Raw genomic sequence first — 21779 nt, forward strand, 5'->3', positions numbered from 1 at the left:
TTTCCCCACTGCTCCTCTTCCTTCACAGCCCCCGTTTCCACTCACAAGTGTGATGCCTTCTCAGCTTCTGTATCTGCAGCTGTGTTCCCTGCTGAATTCCACTGATTGCCTTGCCCCTCGTAGGAGTCACCCTTGGGTGGCATCTATAAAACCCTAACGTGATCCTCTCCTTTGCAAATCCTGCTTAGACGGTCCTTCACTTTGCTGGGAAGCATGGGAAGCAATTAGCACCCAGTTTTGGGGACCTCTGTCAAAACTGAGACAGAAAGATTCCTATTTTAACATCTGGTCACAGATAAACAGGAAAATTCCAATGTGGATAATGCCACACTGGGCAGATTGTGAGGGGAGGCACAGAGGGGTGGCATGCAGAGTGCAGAAGATTGTGCGGTGTGATGTGGCGCAAACAAACAGTTGCTCTGGACTCAGATGATGTGGCCTGGAATCTGGACTCTAAAATTTATTTATTTACTGAATTAAAAAAAATTGTGGCAAAATACACACAACATAAAGTTTACCATTTTAAGCACTTTTAAGTTTACAATTGAGTAGTGTTAGTACATTCACGTGTGTCGTGCAAACATCACCACCATCCATCTCTAGAACTTTCCATCATGCCAAACTGAAACTCTGTACTCATTGAACAAAAACTCCTCTCTCCCAGCCTCCTCCGGGTCGCCCGGAGCCTATCTTCTATCTCTATGACTTTAGGTACCTTATATAAGTGGAATCAAACAGTATTTGTTCTTTTGTGTCTTCTGACATTTATTTTTCCATCTGTACGTTAAGGCTAAATAATATGTACCTTATGAGGACATTCTGTGTGAGAGAATCACTTAAGACAGTCCTCGGCACAGAGTTTGCCTTCTATAGACGTTTGCTTCATTTAACCTGATTTATTTAGTAAGGGCGAGAGGACACTGACCTCCAGACCCAGGAAGAATGTGCGCTTGCGCTCTGCGCCCTCTAGAGGGCGGACAAGTGCTTTGGGCCTCCCCGAGCAGAGATCTCGCGAGACTGTCAGCTGTGTGGCGTGAGACGTGGGAGGAAGCGTGTGCTCCCGCGAGAACTCTGCCTTTCGTCCCTGGGCTGGTGTTGGGCCGTGTGTCGTCCTCGGAGGGTCCCGTCGGGTCGCCCGGAGCGGTGCTTGGAGTCGGTAAGAACCGGAGCGGCCGGCGAGGCGGGCGCGCCTCCTCAGGCTCTCACGTCTCGGGCGGGGCCTACGCGTCTTGACGGCTGCCCGCGGGCCTGGGCCTGTCCTTCCCGGCCTGGCCGGGGGTCACCTCCTCCGCCCGCCAGCCGGCCGGGCCTGTCCGCCCCTCCCCGCCCTCGACGCTCCGCCAGGGGCCCCCTTCTGCCCGCCGCCTCCCCCCGGCGCCACAGCTCCCGGGTTTTGCTCTCTTGACGATCCTCTTTTCGCAGATAAGAGCCAGGCTCGCTCATTCCTTGATGCATTCCTCCAACCCTCGTTTTTTCAGTGCCTCTGTGCTCAGGCTGTTGGGGATGGAGCAATGGGAAAAATGGGCACAGTCCTTGTTTTCATGGAACTAAATGCTTGTGGCAGGGACGACCAAAAGCATACACTCCTAGTGCCGTGTTTTAGAACTAGGGGTGACGCGATCAGGAATGGCTCCAGTCAGAGTGCTGGAGTCCATCTGGCCGCAAACGCAGAGCCTTTTCCATCGTGCTGTTGTGTAGTTTTCATCATCGTGTGTAGTTTTCGAATCAGGCTAAGATGCTCCATAGCATAAGTGTTTCCACCACCCACTTGGTAATTTGGAAATATGACGGTTGAGTTATTTCCTGGGGTGAGGATGGGGCAGGTGGTCATAGTTGGCTCGTTTCTGCACTGGAGTCCTGGGGTGACATTTCTGAGTTTTGAAGAACATCAGGCCCCTTGAGGAATCGGACCCTTTACCCAGATACTGCAGCGGAGGTGGAGGCGGGGTGCATGTACCTTGTGACCTAGGCGAGTTACTTGGTTTGCTCTTTCCGAGGTTTGCTAGCTGCAGATTTAAGATAGTAAGAGAGATAATATATGTAAAGTCTAGCACCATAGCATTTCTTACATTTATTTGGCTTCTCCTTCTCCCTCTTCTATGGAACTTTTGTCCTCGGGCCGCTATGGAAAATCCTAGAGGTCTAAAGCTTTACAATATTTTGTGTCTAAATAAGCTTCTACAATCGCATTATTACTTTTGGGCAAACAGGTATTTCAAAAGTGGAAAAGCATGGTGAGCTGTGTCAGGAAAGGAAGATGTGATTCTCAAAGGGGGAGGAGAAACCATATTTTAGAATTTCATGTGACTCCCCCACTGCACCCCCCATTTTATTAAATCAGCTTAGCTGTGCCAGAACCTCAGGAACCTGTGTAGGGACTTCATGAAGCTGCACAGGGCATGTATTCTGACACATATTCCTCCCACCATCTGAGAGCCCCTTGGCTAGTGTTTTATAATAATTTCCCTCGTGGAATAAGTGTTAGCATATGGAAGACTTTCAGAGCCAGTCATTGCTGCGGATGGATTTTTAACTCTCAGTCTCTTATTTCAAAGAATTAGTATTTTCTGCTTAGTTTTTGGTGAATCAATGGCACAAATTCTCTAGATGGCAAGTTTACAGTTGTGTCCTTAGGGACCATTGCAGTACATGTCGGCTTAGGCACACCATAAATATTTGTTGACTGAATACATAAAATCTTAGTACCTGAATGATCCCTTTAACATACATTGTGTGGCTGAGGACTTTAGACTCAGACTGAGATTAAATCTTGGTTCTTGTGACTGTAGGTAGTATTTTTAACCTTGTCAATCCTTAGTTTCTTTGTTTTTAAAATTGTGATGATACTACTTACCTCCAAGGTTTGTGAGGACTAAATGAGAAAATGTGTAAAAAAAAGTCTTGGCACATAGATGTATTAAATACTTATTGAATTCATTCTCTCACCAAATTTTAAACACTTGCCATGTAACAGTAAACAAAAAGACAAAACTCCTCCCTGCGTGGAGCTTACCTTCTAGTGTGTTTTCTGAAGTGGAGTCATAAAATAAATGGTTTCTGCATGTCACATTGTGATGAGAGCTATGGAGAAAAATAAAATATGTTAAAGAAGAGTGTGTGGAAGGAGGACTTATATAGGATAGTGAGGAATGGCCTCCCTGAGAAGCTGACCTTTGAACAGTCACCCTAAGGAATGAAGGAGTGGGCATGAGGATATCTGGAGGAAAGTGCGAGAGCCCTGAGGTGGAAGCATCTTTGGTATGTCGGAGTAGCAGCAAAGAGGCGATTGTGGCTGGACTGAGCCAGCAAAACAGAGGAGAGTAGATGAGGCGGGAAGGAGCGGGCAGCAGTCGTGAGGTTTCCGCAGGAATTCTGGAAAGAAATGATGGTGACTTATTAAACTGATGGACCGCATAAGAAAATGTTTTCCTTTGTTATCACACCCCATTCTCTGACTGAAAGTAATAAAAATGGCTAATACTTATATACCTCTTACTATGTGTCAGGCACTGTTCTGAGTATTTTACATATGTTAATCTTTGACTCTTTCCAAAAAAGCATACTCAGCCTCAGAATAAAGACTTGTCACTCTGGAGGATATACAACAGAATGTGCCACTGGCTCAGAGCACCTTCTGAGCCATTGCTGAATTCAGTGAATTCAGTGTCTCTGTATACACACCAGTTAGGTTGCAAGTCTGAAGTGACTATAATAAGGGACCAACCAATAGGTATGTATTGGGTTAAGTTCAGTTTTGTGAAGGAACTGTAGATGTCCATGGCATTTTTATTACTCTAACTGCTACTTTTTAGCCATCTTAAAATTTTTGTCTGTGGTTTTCATTTTGGTGTGGTTTTCATTTTGGCTTGGTTTTCATTATAGGTGTGTCTAAGTACACTGTTCCAACATAGAAGGCAGGAACAATGCGGTGGCCTCGGCTGATGGGGGGCCAAGTTGACCACTTTTGCTCCAGCGAGTAGCTTTGATAGTGTTTCTCTGCTTGTCAGTTAGAGGAGCTGCCCTTTTAGTCCTTCTCAGCTTGTCTTCTTTTTGCTTGTTAAATCATAATATTGCAGGCATAATTTATAAACTTCCCATCTAGCCTATAATATCTCATGTCCTGGCAGATCATTTTTACTCTTCGAATCAGATAGATTCACTGGCAAGTAAACAGCATAGTTATTTTGAGAGTGCTCTTTTTACTTCTGATGTGAATGATTCATTCTAACTGTCTTAGCCATTCTTGTCCCAAGTCATCATCCCTGATTTTGCTTGGCTCCATTATGCAGTGGAAACAAGATTTTCTTCTTTGAGGCTTGGAGTATGTTTGGGGGCACTTTTGTGACTTAATATTCCTCTTATCTAGCATTGCCTTGAGTGTTCTACAAATGTGACAATTCAGTTCAGTGAAGGAGTAAATAACTGACAAAGTAGGTTAAAAGGGTTTTGCTTGTCAGTTTGGTCAAAGATAAGAAGTTAAGTCTTTTAATACTTGAACAATTACAGATTTCATAAGAACATAATCTCGGGTATATTTTGAGTTTTATTTTGGCATTATTGCTAGTCCCCCAGGCTTTAGAGAAGTGAAAATATTTTATCACTTGTTTATTTCTGTAGGGAAAATCACAAGATGTTTACCATATAAAAGTCAGGGATAAAATGGTATTACTGTGGTGGTATATAAACAACATGTTTTCCTATCCTTGACTGTATTATGCTGAGAAGTTTCAAGTTGAAGATAAGGGCACGGCCCCTGTTCTAAAAACCTACCAAACTTCTGTAGCGTCAGCTGTAATTTCTGTGGTGCTGCAAAATCTGAGAAAAAAATCCAGAGTTGGCAGTAAATACATTTAATGTTTCCCCTTTAACTCAGAAACCTGCTGGTGCTTGTGAATCTGTGTAGCTGAGCTGTAATGGGTCTAGCATCGGGAAAGACACTTTATCTCAGTGCTGTCCTGGAATCGTGGTTTCAGTGGCAATACCCTTGCCACTTTTGTTTTCTTTGAAACAAAACTAAAAGTAATAGTTATGCTAGAAACATTTCCACCTCTGAAAACCTTCCTGAATTAATGCAGGCCTTAGAGGGATGTCAAGTTCATTATCTATATTTAAAGCAAAACTACACTATACTATTGTGGCTGGTCTGAACTGGAGCATTCATTTATCATTTATTCACCCATTCATTTTTCAAACATGGATTAAGCTTCTGTTGAGTGTGGGCCACAGCATTGCACAAGACCAGGGACACCATTCTCTTTATGTCAATTCAGTCGAGCACATGGAATGTGAAGGAGGTTGGTCACGCCAAGATACTGATACCAGGGTGTCTGGTCAGCATCGGGGTGTACAAAGCTAAATAAGATGTGGTCCCTTCTCTCAGGGAGCTCTCAGGTTAAGGAGGCAGACATGTAACAATAAGGGTAACATGTGTTACAGGAGTCACGCTGGAAACCTGTACGGATTACAGTGGGCCCAGAGGAGGCAGCAGCTAACTCTGCTGGCCAAAACTATTCAGGAGTGGAATGCTTGGGCAGGAAAGTCTTAGCAGTGGCAGTGACTTGAGCATAGTCAGAAAAGTGGACAGGTAGGGAGAAGGGAAGGAACTGGCATTGCTGGCAGAGAGAGCTGGGAGAGACAAGCCAGACAAGGTGAACCAGCCCGGACTGTTCATGGAACAGCCATCCAGCAGCTCATAGTGAGGGGGCTGCTCTGGGGAGATAGGAGAGTCAGGCTGAAGCCAGAAAATAGAGGACTTTATCCTGTAGGCAAGTGGGGAGCCGTTGGAGAGTGATAGTGTATGCTCTCTTTAGAAGAGATAATCTACCAGGAATGGATGGTTCTCTTGTTTTGAGACAGCGTAGAAATCCTGAAGCAGGAAAGAGGTGAAATGCTTTATGAATTTTTCCCCTTTAGAACCTAAACATTTTATAAAGATTCAAGGGGAAAAAAATGAGGCTTAAGGGAGTAAAAAGGTGTCTGCCAAGTGGTCTGAATGCAGAATTCTTCTAGGTTTTTCCCTACCCAGTCTTTGTATGTTTATGTAATAGTTAATAAATCACATCATTATAGTCACAACTAAAGCTGGCGTAAGTGACAGAATGAACACTGACTCTCACCAGCCGTGTGACTCAGTGGGAGTTCAAGTGAGAGAGAGCTGGAGCATTCAGTGTGCTGGGTGGGGCATTGGTCAGGATCTGTGAGCAAGGACATAGAGACCGCTGGTTGAGTAGGCGACGGTCTACAAAGTTTCTACTGTGTTTACAGTGTGACTATTTTATAGGAGCACATAAAAGGGAGATGAAAGTTGTTGACATCAGCTATATTTTAATAGACTGAGAATTCTTTCTTTCCAGCCATTGACTTAAAGTACAAAGGGCCATAAAATTTTACCTTTCATCATTCAGAGGTATGTATAGTTTTTTTTGGTATCTTCACAAAATATGTTGTCCAAGAAGGTATTTTGAATTAACAGAGAAATTGTATTCTCATTACTTTTGGTAATGAATGCCTGAAATGGGATCCCAGAAGCTGTGTGCATCACAGGTAAAGCGGGCGCCTCCACAAACTGTTCAACTGAAAACTATCTGCGGGGTGCTCAATGGAGGGTGATGGCCTTCAGTGTTCCCCTTGCTTTTGGTCAAGTGGTTTTGCTTTACTCTTTCACAAAAATAGCTTCATGTGAATAGGCAAGAGCAAGTATTTTTCATCAAAAAAATTGAATGAAATGCTGTCTAGATTTTGTCTTCTGGCCTGACTGGATATGCAGGCTATAAGGATTATTTTTGGAGAAAAGGGCACCAAATTAGAAGTACCACGAGCATGGTCTTCATCAGACAGGAAGTACTTACTGCGTGCCAGGCACTGTCCTAGACATTTCACATATATTAATTCATAGAATTCTCATTGAGTTGGGTCTATTATTATTGTCCCCAGTTTACAGATGGGGAAACTGAGGCACAGATTGGTTAAATGACTTGCCTAAGGTTACACAGCATCTGAGCGGCAGAGCCACGTTTTGTACCCAAACGGTCTAGCTCCAGAGTCTATCCTCTTAACTACTGTGTATTACTTACTGCCTCTCCAGGCGGCCTCTCCTGTTCACTACTACCTAGAATAGTGTTTGGCCTCTGGTAGGTGCTCAGTCAACTATTGTTGAATGAAAAGCATCCAGGAGTGTTAAAGCATCACTGGACTGAGGCCGTATGGGAGTGTGTGTGTGAGAGAGGGACACGGAGACAGAGAGAGACACGGGGTCCAGGCAGAGGTGTGTGACAGTTGTGCGGAGATGTCCGGGAGCCTGAAACAAGAGTCGAGGGCCGAACTCCAGCTGGGCTGACAGTGGTAATCTCAGAGGGCGTCACAAGCTGTTGCCCAGGAACATTCCAATCCTAACTCGGTAAGCCTTCGACCTGTCCCACGTTTGTTATCTCTCTGCAGGGATTAGCGGCAAAATCCTGAAGTCATAGACGTCCTGACCATTTGGGGTGCGGAGCGGGGTGGACACAGGCCAAGCGCTGGCGCAGGTGGGCCGACGAGAGGCTGCAGAGGAGCCTCCCCCTGGCCCGTGTCGGGGCCCCCCGGGCTAGCTTCGCCGCGAGCGGCCCGGCGGGGAGCGGGCCCCCGGCCCAGGGGCGGCGGAGCTGTGCCCGAGCCTGGCCGGAGGGTGGGGGCCTCCCCCGCCGGGACGCCGAGTGGGCCGCCCGAGTGGGCGGAGCCTCCCGCCGTGCCCCGCCCCGGCGCCGACGTGCGCGCTCCCGTCCGCCGGGGGCTGCCGCCCGTCTCGCGTGCGAGGCAGGGCGCGGCCGGCCGCCCGGGGACCTTGGCCACCCTGGTCCTGGGTAAAGCAGCGTCGCGGTGGCCGGCGGCTCGCACCGCGGGGCCCTGGCCTGCAAGGTATGTCCGGCTGCAGCGGGAACCTCGGGGTGGGCTCGCCGGGCCGGGGCCGCCCGCGTGCGGGCAGGGCAGTGACCTTGTGGCGCCGAAGCCGAGGGGGGACGCGGCGCGCAGGGAGCACAGGACGGAGGCTTCGAAGGGCGACCGTGCTCTTAGAAGGTGTTGGGGAACCTGGAAAGTCGCATGAGTCACTGTTGCTTTTGAACTAGAAAAGCTTTACTTGGCCTTAGATGGTAATGACCAGTTTTGTGGTCGGTTTTCAGTCGCGGCTTGGGAAAGCTGTTGTGCTGGAGTGATTGCCCTCAGTTACAGGTGGGAGAGTAGACGGAGTCGGGCGCAGTCAGCTCTGACGCGTTAAACGATCCTAAAATACGCGTTAGTGAATTTATTATTACTTTATTTTGTTTCTCTTCAGGCGTTAACCTTTGTTTGCGTGGTTTTAAAAAAAATTACGGAGAATCAGATGCTGAATCTCAGAAACTACTTATTTTGATAAAGAATTAAAAGTGGGCTGGGGCCGGGGTACGATATAAATAACTTTTGAGTTAATGAATTGTGATATTAAAAACCCTTTTTAAACTGACGAGAAGAAAGAATGTGTGAATAAAGAAGAAAGCTCTCAAGGTAAAATTGAACGCAGAAATTGTTTTATAATTTATAATTCTTTTTCCTGAAAACTTGCACAGTCTAATATGAGTATTGTCTCATCAAAGATAATCAAATTGGCAGTTAGTATGTCAAATTTGGTAATCATAGAACGTATATGTATCTTGTGGATTGTTTTCTAGGGGCTTGGGCTTCTAGCAATGATTCAATACCAGGAAAATAAGTAAAAAGTGGGCATCATTTTTTGAGAAGAGGAGAGAGGAGCATGTGGGAGGGGGGACAGTGCGAGCTGGAAGGTGCAGTTAGGGATAATCTGGGTCTAACTAAGGCTTCATTCATACAGAGGGAATGTGGAGTGGCTGTGATGCGGACGTGGGATCAGAACCCAGGGCTCTAGCTCTTGTCCTTCATACTTGGCTCTAGGATTTGGCAGTATTTTGATTATTCTGAGCCTCTCATGACACGCAAGGGTATTAGTTATTTTTGTTAGCATTATCCAAGGAGGAAGGTTTTGAAAAATTGTCATTATTGAGGATTATGAAAACGTTCTGAGAATCTGAATGGAAGTTATTCCAATAGTAACTGGAATGTTTTTTAAATGTTGGTTTTACACTGTAGTGTTGACAAATAATTTATGGGGGATAATACAGTAAAGGAAGAGCAGACTGCTTGGAGGGAGAGAATCCAGGACTGGATCTTAGAAACCTTAGTTCTAAACCCAAGTCTACCTGTGGTGACTGTGGCTCTTTAGATGGGTCATTTAAATGATCTGGGCCTTTGTGGCTTCATCTATAAAATGAGAGTAATCTATTAAAAGAGTCGGCTAAGGGTTTTTCCACTTTAAATTGTGGTTTGTGTCAGTCACAAGAGGGTTGTAGCCATTTGGGAATTTTATGGTTAAACCATATGATAATGACTTACTTTTGTTTGTGATTAGTTGCTCAATTCAGGTTCCGTGATCTTCAGACTTCATAACAAGATTTGTGCAAAGCATTGTGCGAATTTGGCATATATAGTTTGTAGGAGTCCTCTTTGAGGAAAGCTTCAGGTTTTCCCGGAGCTTGCTTTATTTGTCTGAGGGATGTGTGTGTTTCCTCCTCCTCCCCACCCCAAAACCTGGGACAGGAATCCTAGTGGCAGGGAAGTTTTAGAAAGCACTTAATCTTTTGCCTTTGTCGCACAAAATATACATTTAAGGCAATCTTTTTGAAGGTGGTAGGGCAGTAGTTTGGATTACAAAGGTGAAGATGAAAAGACACTTTTAATAGTCTTTCATTGATTCAGATTTTAGAATTAGAGCTGATTTGGTCCAGTCTTTTTACAGGTGAGAAAACAGGCAAAAGTCTGCATATTTGGTACATATTGGAGGGTTTAGACTGTTGAGTTTTTGCCATAAAAACAATTTGCCTTTTGCTATGTTGTACAGTGAAAGACTAAATGAAGAGCTAATAGTTTTTAAACAAGTACCACATCCTTACCCCTAAGTCTATGAGGTAGGTATTGTTATCTTCACTTATGAGCTAATTAGGATGTTAGGTTCAAAAAGGGCAAATGGTCCAAGGTCACAGCACTGATAAATGGTGAAATGATTCTATCTCAGGGCCTCCGCACATCAAAGCCTTTTCTAGCGTCAGTGCTTCTGTCTGTAGTCCAAAGGTGGAGGTTCCTAAGGTCCCCACAGCTCAGCTAAACCCCACCACCAGCACCGCAGTGTTACCAGTACAGGGGGCAGGGGCTGGGGTACGTGCTTACAGGCAGATAATGTCTCACTTTAACTTCACTGCCGCCCTTTGTTGCTGCTGTCATTGTCTCCATTTTTCCACAGGAGATTGAGGCCCAGAGAAGTTAAGCAACTAGCTCATGGGTCAAACTGGCAGAGGCAGCCAGAACTCCGGTTTGTCAGACCCCAGAGTAATCTCTTAACCATCTGGCTCTTGAACCTGAACCAAATGGTGAATTGTTGAAAATGGCCATATGAACTGGTTACTTTGTATAAGTCTCTTTGGATGTGACATTGCATAAAACTTAGCTCCAGCTTCACCTCATTGTGCTTTGTGTTCACCAGTGTGGTGGAGTTCTCGATTTCAGCTCAGGGCTTCCTCACCTCAGGACAGGGAGGCAAGCCTTTGCACAGCTCCTTTCTTGGGATCTGGGCTCTGGAAGCTGACTGCCCCACAAGGAGGAAGATGGGCAGAGCCAAGGGCAGCAAAGGGACAAGCATCCTGGACTAGCCATAAAGAAATGGAAGAGGTTTTCTTAGTGGCTCACAAATGGGCTCTAAAGACCCTGTTCTGACAAGATGACTGTTTTGAAGGATAACACCCATTTTAATTTGAAACGTGATAAATACATGAGGGAAAATCAGTTTTTTAACTTTTAAATCTCATCTTACGTTCTGTCCGTAGCTGATAAGGGGAGAATCCAGTTTGGGTAATTGTGCCATACTCTGTTCTTGTTAGGCCATTGGATGGTGCTTGTGGTTGAATTGAGAAGACTGACTTGAGGGGTCCAGTAATCCGCTCTGCGCTTGAATGCAGTGTGCATTTCAATATGTCCCCATGTGATTTAGAGCTCGGGGCTTTTCACACTGTGAAGCAATATTTTAGTGTAATTTTGTCACTCACATTTTATAATGTGACAGGCATTGCGGCTTTCCACATGATTGGTGAGGACAGTAAGAAGGGGAAATTGGCACAGGTGAAAGTTGGTTAACATATTTGAAAGACAGCTAAACAGGCCTTCCTTAAGTGCCAAGTGAAGCAGCTGTGGTAGTGAGGTGACACTCCAGCTCTCCGAATATAAGCCAGCATTTCACTCCTGTTACGGGGGTATTTTCAGAGTTCCTGCAGTGTGCAAGTGTACACTCATGCCTGTGCTTAAAACAGGGCAGCTTCCCGTGCGGAGAAGGCGGCAGCAGAGTAGCTACAGCTGGTATTTTGAGGGTTGAAAAACGTCCTTAGGGGTTCCCGTCAGATCCAGTTAAGGAAGCCGTTCCTTTTTCGAGATCATTATGGGAAACAGAATGAGGGAACAGAATAACAAGGGGAAATTAGAAAGTTTCCTGAAATCTTCAGAGTTTCTTTTGGGAACTCTGTAGTTCCTGAATCTGAGTCTTTTGCTGAGATGGTCAAAAGAAAGCTGCTTCCTCCCATCGTTTTATTTCTGAGGGTGGGGGTTACACAACTTTTGTCCTTTTCCAGCTTCTAGCTAGCCCGCTGGCCCTAAACCTAGGCTTAAAGATGCAGCCCAGGCCAGAGTCCCCTTTGTCTCTGATGAGCGGTCTACCATTTGGGGGACTGGACCCTGGGTAGCTGTTCTTCAGCCAGAAGCTGCCTTCTCTGCGAAGGTCGTTGCCTTCGGGACCGTTCGGAAGGCCTTCCATATATTGCCTCAGATGTCTCCTATTAATCCTTCTCCTTCCCTTCAAGTTGCTCTGAACAAGTCTGATTCTTCTATTGGACAGGTCTCCAAATATTTGAGGATAGTAATCATATCCTCCCAGAGACTTCTCTTATCTAGGTTAAACAGCTTCCCTTCTTGGAGAAATATTTCATGGTTTTGAGGCCTCTTTCCCTTTTCTAAATGCCTCTTTCTTAAGTATGTTATTCAGAAAGAGAGTTCAAATTTAGTCTAATAAACATGGAACAGATTAGTACTGTGACCAGTGCTGTACTTTTGGTAAATGCAGTCAAATAGTGTATAAGTTATTTTTCCCTGAGACCCAGCACACTAACTCATGTAGAGCTTACTTTCAATTAAAAATCTCCATTCTTTTAAAAACATTTATTCTCTTCCACTTTATCCACCCCCATTCAAGTTCAAAAAATTTACATTTTGTTTTTTAAGATTTAACAGCTTTTGTAGAGGTTATTTTGGAATCTGTTTCTGTCATAGCCTCATGTTATCCCCAACTTTAACGTCTGCCTTCTTTGTTTTCATCCAAGTAATTAGGGAAAACAGTTGAGTAATTGGGGAAAACAGGGACATATCTCTAAAAAGTTTACATATTGTCTTCAGTCCATTATCCTTTGAAACTTTGTAAAAAATAATCTTATAATTGAATTGAGCTGTACTTCTGTTTAGCCCCTATTCACTTTGTCTACAAAGATAGCATACAACCTTATCATAATTCTTAACTATTGTCCAGATGTATTGTGTCTACAGCATTATGTTGACTGGCCAGTTCAGTAAAACTATCCAAGAAGGAAATAACTTTGGTGTCACAGGCCTTAGTGAACCCATGCTGGGCTACAGTGATGGCTGCTTTTTTCCTAAGTGTTTAGAAGCCACCTCTGATTCTAGATCTATCCAGCATAAACACCAAATTGTTCTTCCAAGAGGCTTTTGTCAAGCTTTACTTCATTACTTTTCCAGTACTCTTCTGTTGCAGTCTCCTATCATTGTATCATTAGTTATATACTATTCTTTCCACTTCTGTTTCTTCTCTCTCGTAAACCTAAGTTTATTAAAGAATCCTCTTTAGTTTCCCACACCAGTTTCTGTAAGTTCCTCCCTTATCTCAGAATCCTATGAAATTATTTTGTTAGATTTACATTCTTGAGAGTTTCCTAGCTATGAAGCCATCCCTAAGTTCTTCTTAAATTAAAAAATAATTCCACCTAAAAAAAAATAAAAATTCCATCCTCCCAATAAATTAGGTAAATACTAGATCTAAAAAATGTTCTGAACTCTGTTTATCAAGTTACTGGTTTGCAGGTTCTTTTCAAAGTGACTGTGGATCCTTCTAGACCTTTTAGTCTTTACTTCTAAATCTGTAAAACAAGAACACGTGCCCCCCATGACTCGAAGTGTGTTATAAATAGAAACACTCTAGTGTTCTTTTAACTTTTGGAGGCTTTATGTCCTGTCAATTCAGGAGAATTATTGTCTTTTTTTCAGAAATGCCCCTTCACATGTAAAGTGTCACTAAAGTAGACGCATAGAATTGTATGGCGGGAGCACTGGTGGTGGACAGGGAGGAGGCAGTGCTTATTAAGTGTATACTGCGTGCCGGGTCCTGTGCTGGAAGTGATCCACTTAGTAACTGGGAGCTGGTTGGAATAATCATTTGGGGGATGATTGAAAGGTGGTTTTTGGTTCTAATTGTGGTGCAATTTGGATTGTTTTTCTTTTTCTTTTAAAGGCACAATGAGCAGGATGAGTACCTCACAGGACCAGAGTGGCTGCTCCAGTAATAGAGAACCCCTTTTGAGGTGTTGTGATGCACGGAGGGACTTGGAGCTTGCTATTGGGGAAGTTCTCCGAGCTGAACAGCAAATTAAAGATAACTTGCGAGAGGTGTGACGCATACTTTTCTCTTCCCTTGTCTGGACTCTAGCACGGGGCTGATGGGCATGGCCACGGGCTTGGCTTCTCAGTGCCAACTTAAAAGTTTTACCCCATGCCTGGAAGGGTCTGCTTGCCATGTTGGTGCCTTTGTTTCCAAAGGGAAATAAAGCAGATGTTAGAAGAGTCTGGAAAACCTTGTACCACTTTAGAGAATTCAGTTCAACATGCATTTTTGATTGCTCCTCTCTGTGGTCCCTGTGCCAAGCTCTGCCACCAATAAAACAACAATATGAGTGAGCAGCATACTGCTCAGCTGTATCCTTGATGTGCTTCAGCATGTCCCTTACCATCTTCTAACTTGATGGTGGCATGGTTCTGGTGGTGGCATGGTTCTGTAAATAACTTTTCTGTTAGAGCAAGACAGAATGAAATCTGTTCCATTAGCATAATAGTATTCCGTTGGTGAGTGGTGACCAAGTATTACATGACTTTGAAATACGACTTTATTATACAGAAAAATGTGTTTTAAAGTATAATTTCTTTTGTGGCATCTCATGGTTAATTTATAGCTGTATTGATTTTTTTCCTTAGGATTTTTATATTTATCTCCCTTGTGAATTACTATTTATGCTTCCAGAAACATTTAGTTTATAATTTTACTTAAACTGTCTACCCTAACAGTCCTTTGGCTTTTGACCTGTAGAGGTGCGTCTCTTTACTAAACTGGCCTACTGTAAATGGATTGCTCATTTGTAGGGTGAGATAAGGGATAGCTGTTAAGCCAATACTCTGTTTTATTCCACTGATAAATTTGTAAAGCTATAGGTTTTCAAATTATATGGTAAACTGAGGGGATCAATATCACGCAAACGGTCCTTGTACTTCCTCTTGATTACTTTAGGACACCCAAAATGAACCTGATCCTCTTAGGAGGAGGGGTATTGAAGGAGGATTTTAGAGCTTAGCTATTCCTTTATGGCTGGAAACCTTATACTGGGTCCTTGGGGCTTTAGTGGTTCCATGGGTGGGCTTTGGGACACTAAACCAAGAGGACTTGTGACCCCCAAAAGTTTAAGAACCTCAGTGTCTGTGGGAAACACCATTCTTTGGGCTTATAACACTAATGAAGCTACATGTATGTTTCCTAGGTCAAAGCTCAGATTCACAGCTGCATAAGCCGTCACCTGGAATGCCTTCGAAGCCGTGAGGTGTGGCTTCACGAACAGGTAGATCTCATCTATCAGCTTAAGGAGGAGACACTTCAGCAGCAGGCCCAACAGCTCTACTGGGTAAGGTGGCTAGGAAGCTATCGTTGCTTTGAGCATGGTTTCTGGTTTCCAAGGAATTTCGGTCTTGTAATGCAGAATTGATATAGATCAGATCAAAGTTTAATACCAAGTGCTATTTGCTGTTTTCTAACTCGGATACACTTGGGTTCCTTTAGTGTCATTGTGCTTGGATGGCTTCCTTTTTCTTACAGTTGCTGGGTCAGTTCAACTGTCTTATTCATCAGCTGGAGCGTGCCCAAAGCAAAGATCTAGCCTATCAAGTCTCCCTGTGCCTGGAGCGGTAAAGACCCTTTTGGCTCGTTTTGACTTTTGGCTCTTTGACTTTGGTGTATTAAAAAAAGTCAATTTTGTAACTCATTGCATGTGTTGGATTTAAGTTGACTTTTCTGTTCCTGTGATAAGATTATCCTTCTTTTTATATTTAATATACTTGGTCATGCATGGTTAACTCACTACCTTTGGTTGAGTTTCTTAGAAAAGTACAATCATTTCAAATTACAATTTAGCTTTTGTTTTGGGTAAAGTTGAAAGAGATAGTCCTTAAAAATAGCCAGGCTTTGTTCATTTTTTTCTCCAGACTGGGCAGTTTGACCCTCAAACCTGAAGATTCGACTGTCCTACTCTTTGAAACAGACACAACTGCTCTGCGCCAGGCCATCACCACGTTTGGGTCCCTCAAGACCATCGTGAGTAATGTTGATCTCTGATGATCATAGTTTGCTTCTTACGTCTGTGGCCTCACAGGTGGTCTTAAAAACATCATGTTTTTACTATGAATAGTGGCTTGCTTGAGAATTTGGTAAGCTTCAGAAATTTCATGTTCTGATTAAGTTGATACAGTATTGGGCTGCTAGTTCTTAGAATGTGGTATTGACTCATTGATAGTGTCTAGCATTAATCTTGTATCTTTTTAAATGCCTTTGACATATTTCTTATAAAATTTATGGCTTGAATGGTCTTTAATATAAAGAACCAAACATGATTTCATTCGGGTTTTGTGAAAAGTAGTAATACTACCAATTCTGGTGAAGATTCCTTATGATGATGATATTTATGTAATAGAGAATTCTCAGATTTGATAACTACCTTATAGGTCACCTCGTAGGTCATTGAAGTTAGTGTAAAGAATATTTATTCTAGGGAAATTGTAATGCTTTAATACTTTTGAAATTTAGGGATTGAAATTTCACTTTTGTGGTATGAAAGCATACCATTAATAACATGATTAATTTGACTTTATTTTATAGCAAATTCCTGAGCACCTGATGGGTCATGCTGGTTCATCAAATACTGGGTCCTTCCTGGATAAAAGAGGCTGTATCCCATTGCCAGAGCAGGTAAAATGTCATTTTGTTTCTGGTAACTGTGTTAACTTGGCTAATATTTTTTTTGATTAAATTGCTTTTTTTTTTTCCTGTGACCTTTTATTTGTAAAAAGTCACCATTGGTAATGAGTTAGTTTATGCAGTTAAATATTTCCCTTCTTACTGAATGTCAGATGGAAATTGAGAGGTTTTATAGGAGTTGAGTAAGAGAGAAAGTAATTGTTATCGATTAGTTCATAAGAAATTATCATTAGCCCTCTGATTAGTTTAGTTCTGTTTTGGGAATCTTTCTCTTTATAACTCATTTAGATGATTTACTTCTAAAGTCAGCGTGAATATAGGATCCTAGACGTTTTGAGCTGAGAAGAACCCTGGACATCAGCTATACTCCTTGTTTTATAGTTGTGAAAATGGAGGCTTAGGCAAGCCAAGATTAGCGAGCTTGGGTCCCCTGCTTTTCTGGTGAACTTTCTGCTGCATTTCACACTACTGAGTTAAGCAGCAAAGTATTATGTGATTAGCAGAAGTCAGCATCCAGCACCACAGCTGTCCCTCTGAGCGAATGGCTCCTTGGAAGCAAACCTGCCGCTGCTCGTCAGGCTCCCTACATACCCAGCGCCAACCTCCAGGACTGGCTCCCTCAAAAGCAGACCTTGGAGAACGGTCAGGTGTGTTGCTGCCTTTATTGTTTCTGAGGTAGATGCAGTAGCAGATGGGGTTAGTTACTGCTGATAATAGTTTTTAGGTCTAGTCTGGAAACATGTTTTTAATAACTTTTTGTTACAGTGGTGACACCTCTTCACTATAGATAGAAAGTTTAGAAAACAAAAAACTGTATAAAGAAATACAAACCCATAATCCCAACATGCAGAGACAGACACAGTAACATTTTTGTTTATATACTTCATTTTTCTATGCATACATATACTTTTAAAAAATCCTTCAGTAAATCTTGTTTTGGTTAGCAGATTTTTTTCACTAATAGAGCCTGAATATATTTCTCTGTCATTTAATTTCTTCCATAAAATCCTTAATAGTATATAATTTTTCATTGACTGACTGTGACTTAGACTCCAGTTTTTCTGGATATAAACAGAGTTCCTCTGAACATCCAGGAACTAATTATTTGTGTACATTCTTCATTAGTTTCTTAGAAGTAAATTCATAGAAATTGCATTCCTAGGTTACAATTCTGCATACCCTTTAAGACTTTTGATACAGAATTGCCAACTTGGCTTTCCAGGAAGTTGACACCAGTTTCTATTCCCACCAGGAGAGTATTGGGGTACCTGCTTCCTTGAAACTTCTCTAATAGTGGTAGTCACAAGTTTCTTTTTTTCTCTGAATTTGACACAAAATAGCACTTCTACTTTACTAAGGAAGCTGAATATTTTTCAGGTTTTAGCCTTCTTTGATGACTTGCCTAATCATATCCTTTGCTTATTTTTGTCTTCTTTATTCATAAAGATGTTTTATATAGAACTATTAACCTCTTTTCTACCAAAAACGCTACAAATGCTTTCTCCTAGTTCATCTTTAATATTTTTCACTTTCCTTAAAACTGCAGAAAATTAAATTTTTTATGTAGCCCAATATATATTTTAATATCTCAACAGAGAAATCCCTTGTCTCTTGGCTTTGTATAAATTTAGAGACATTGGTCAGTGCAGTAAGTATGCAAATAGAACTCTTTTATTGTGGAATCTCAGTGCAGTCATAATGTTCTGTTGAACTAATACTGGGTATTTCTTGTGTAGACTTCTGCCAGAGCCTGCACTTTCTTCAGTAATGTCTGGGGCAACCTGAAGGGCTTGGAAAACTGGCTCCACAAGAGTCAGCAACAAGAAGTTGCTGAGAAACCGAGTTATCAGCAGTCTAACAGTTGTTCTACCACCAGCTCTTCCTCTGCTGAGATGGAAAAGGTTGGAGATGAAGAGCTGCTGGAGCAAGATGACATGGACCTTTCTGATTGGCTGCTGACTCCCCAGGAATCCCATAAGCTGGAGAAGTCCAGGAATGACAGCTGTGACACCAGTGAGAAGTTCAAGCTCTTGTTCCAGGTGTTCCAGGAGTCCTATAATGTGAATGATTGGCTCGCAAAGCCTGACTCCTGTACCAGTTGTCAGGGCAACCAGCCCAAAGGTGTGGAGATTGAAAACCTGGGCAATCTGAAGTGCCTGAATGACCACTTGGAGGCCAAGAAACCTTTGTCCATCCCCAGCATGGTTACTGAGGATTGGCTTGTCCAGAACCATCAGGACCCATATAAAGTAGAGGAGGTATGCAAAGCCAACGAGCCCTGTACAAGCTTTGCAGAGTGTGTGTGTGATGAAAATTGTGAGAAGGAAGCTTTATGTAAATGGCTTCTGAAGAAAGAAGGAAAGGATAAAAATGGTATGCCTGTGGAACCAAAACCTGAGCCTGAGAAGCATATAGATTCCCTGAATATGTGGCTTTGTCCTTCCAGAAAAGAGGGAACAGAACAAGCTAAGGCACCAAAAGCAGTGGCTTCTTCTAAAATCGCTGATTCCTTCCAAGTCATAAGAAACAGTCCCTTGTCGGAGTGGCTCTGCAGGCCCTCATGCAAAGAAGGATGTCCCAAGGAAGTGCCTAGTACTGAGGACAGAACTGGCAAACAAAAGCTTACGAGCCCTGTGGCCTCTTCCTGGTGTCCCTTTAATACAGCTGACTGGGTCTTGCCAGGAAGGAAGATGGGAAGCCTCAGCCAGTTATCCTCAGGAGAAGACAAGTGGCTACTTCGAAAGAAGGCCAAGGTGAGCACAGACATCAAAACAGCATTTGAAATATACTTAATAAAGTTTTACTTTCTTAATCCCATACCTTGCAAGTGGGCCACATCCCACTTGTTAAATGTGAATTTTGGCTTAACTATTAATTTTGGTGCCATGTTAGCAACAGAATAGAGGATTTGTGATTATTCAGACTGAAAGTTTTGTGCATTTTCCAGGCCCCTAACCCCCATCCTGCAGGAAAGAAAAAAACTCAGCGTGTTTTATTGCTATTTATGGAAAAGATTAGGGGTAGAGAAAACAATTGTCACTTTTGCTCTTGATTGTTAGAGAGAATGGCCAACATTTAAATGATTGTTTATAGACATTACACTATTTGGGAGATGAGTTAAGTTGGTCTCACGCAGCCAGCTGTCCTGCAACCCACCCTTTTTGTCTTCTTGCAGGAAGTATTACTTCATTCCCCCCTGCAGGAGGAACATAACTTCCCCCCTGAGCGTTACGGCCTCCCAGCAGTTTGTGATCTCTTTGCCTGTATGCAGCTTAAAGTTGACAAAGAAAAGTGGCTGTATCGAACTCCTCTACAGGTAGGTATATGCCACTAGTGTAAATAGTACAGAGTTTAGCCCCTTATGTGTTCTGTCTTATATATGAATCCATTCTTTGCCCATGAAACCATATGCCTATTAATGGTATGTACATTAGGGAAGTGAGGGTGGGAGGGAGATCATAAAAAGTTCACATATTTTGCTTGAACTTGCTTTATGAAATAACCAGGACATACTTGAAAATGACCTTTCAAGATGCTGTAGCTGTCAGGGGAATGATGTAGCTCTCAGAGCCTGTGTGGATTCTAATAGCTTATTGAGAAATGAGTCAGAACTTCAAGGTGGGAGAAATGTGCTTGTATTCCACTGTGAGTGACTTTTCATCTGTGGGCTTTTCTTTGCAGATGTGAAGCAACAGAGTACCACTGTCAAGCAACTTTTCTGCAAATTATCACATCCATGAGCCGAGTGACTGTGGCTTGCCAAAGCTTTGTGTTTCTGGGTCTGACTAGTCAGCTTCGTTCCTTTCCTGCCTAATTTTGAACTAGTGAAGAGAATAAGTCATCAAATCATGAGTTACCATGTAAAAGAAAAAGGCTGTTTGTTGATGCTGAGGTGATTCATTTCCTTCTTACAGAAGTATTAATTCACCCCTTCTAGAAACACGGCATCTTGGTGGATAGGTCTTTTTCATAAGCCTCCAAGGCTCCTTAGATTGGGTTGTTACTGGAAGTACATTAAAACACTGTAGCTTCAAAAATGAAATAGTTCTATAATCAGGGTGTGTTGAGGTATTCTAAAGCTAGTCAACTTCCCTAACCTTGACCTTTAGATGCTTCCCTTGCTGTAGGTTTTCTTCCGTTAGTGATGGAAACAATGATTCTTCTGTTTAATAATTAATATATAGTATATGTTACACAAATAATTAACCTTACCAATAATAGTGAGTTTTTCTTACCAAAACGTGTGTAACAGTCTTGGCAATTTTTGCTATTAAGTACAAAACATTTTAGCCTACAGGTTAGGTTCTACATTATTTTTCTTCTTTTGAAAGAAATTCAGCTACTGCAAATTTTGTCTTTATTCTCTTCTCTAAATGTAAAGTATCCAGCGAGCTCTTTTAAGAGGGGTGCAGTATTGCTTCAAGACTATATTCAGGGTAGTCCTAGCCTCTTTCAAAATACTCTGAACTACAGGCGCAGAAGAGCCCCAGGGGCGACTATCAGAGAGCAAAAGGCAAGACGTGGTGGAAATGTAGTACTTGAACTATTCACTAGCCTAAGGGTTATTGGTGCATCCTGTGTAAACGCGAGCTGAGCTTGACACCTGGTGCTTTTAACTAGGAAGAAAGTTCATGTCCTCTCACTGCAAGCAGAGCCTACATATACCTCTAAAAGTAGAATGCAGTGATATTTTCGTGAACAGGCCGTTGTGAACACTTGTGCCTTGGGGTGTTTATTGAAGCTTTATGAAAACTTGATGTTTTCTCAATATCCTTAAAGTCATGTCCATGCTTTAAAAAGTTTTTCTGTAGGAGAGAAATGAGATTTATAATGTTTTTAAATTCTCCGATATCTTAGATGCTTTCCAGGCTTTTAAACTATTAAGCCAGTCAATTTGTGTATGTTATTGGAAATACTTTCAAGTTTGTGATTTGCTCATCTAGAATGCCCTTTTGGGGAAACTTACGAATCTCAGTGTCATTGCCACTCAGCTTCATTAGAATTCTTGAACCACAGCTGAAAAGAGCCTCCTATTATTTTTCAGTGTCCCCAGATACCTATTTAGAACTTTAAAAATAAAGGTGGTGGTAAAAACTTAAGGAGCCTTTCCATTATCTTAGGTTGCAGGAAACTTTATAGTTGAGTTTTAATATACTGTGTAGTCCTAAATTTACATTAATCACTATGCTAATGAGTATGTAAAACATTCTTTTGCATTGATGCATTTTGTACCTCCCTCCATTAAAAGCATAACAGCCGCAGTTGTTGTGTGTATCTGTAAAACGACTCTGTCACAAAATGTTCTATCATATTATATAAGCGTGATAACCGTTGCTTAGGAGTACAGCTCAACTTG

At 42.5% G+C, this 21779-nt stretch overlaps 1 protein-coding gene across 4 annotated transcripts; it reads left to right on the forward strand.

Annotated features, from left to right (window-relative positions):
• Positions 1-981: 981 nt before the first annotated feature.
• On the forward strand, positions 982-21684 carry NCOA4 (nuclear receptor coactivator 4). 4 transcript variants are annotated; one of them, XM_005602715.4, is made up of 10 exons: positions 982-1156; positions 13643-13797; positions 14937-15077; positions 15269-15357; positions 15655-15763; positions 16325-16414; positions 16927-17070; positions 18160-19176; positions 19599-19739; positions 20105-21684. In XM_005602715.4, exons 2-10 carry the CDS (start codon positions 13648-13650, stop codon positions 20108-20110), a joined length of 1887 nt encoding a protein of 628 aa, XP_005602772.1. In that variant the 5' UTR covers positions 982-1156; positions 13643-13647; the 3' UTR covers positions 20111-21684. The 4 variants fall into 4 exon arrangements, with proteins under 4 accessions (XP_005602772.1, XP_005602770.1, XP_005602771.1 ...); XM_005602713.4 differs by having other exon boundaries at positions 1005-1156; positions 16924-17070; XM_005602714.4 differs by lacking the exon at positions 982-1156 and adding an exon at positions 7699-7893 and having other exon boundaries at positions 16924-17070.
• The last annotated feature ends 95 nt before the right edge of the window (positions 21685-21779 follow it).

The sequence above is a fragment of the Equus caballus genome, chromosome 1 (genome assembly GCF_041296265.1).
Source record: "Equus caballus isolate H_3958 breed thoroughbred chromosome 1, TB-T2T, whole genome shotgun sequence".
NCBI classification, from domain to species: Eukaryota; Metazoa; Chordata; class Mammalia; order Perissodactyla; family Equidae; genus Equus; species Equus caballus.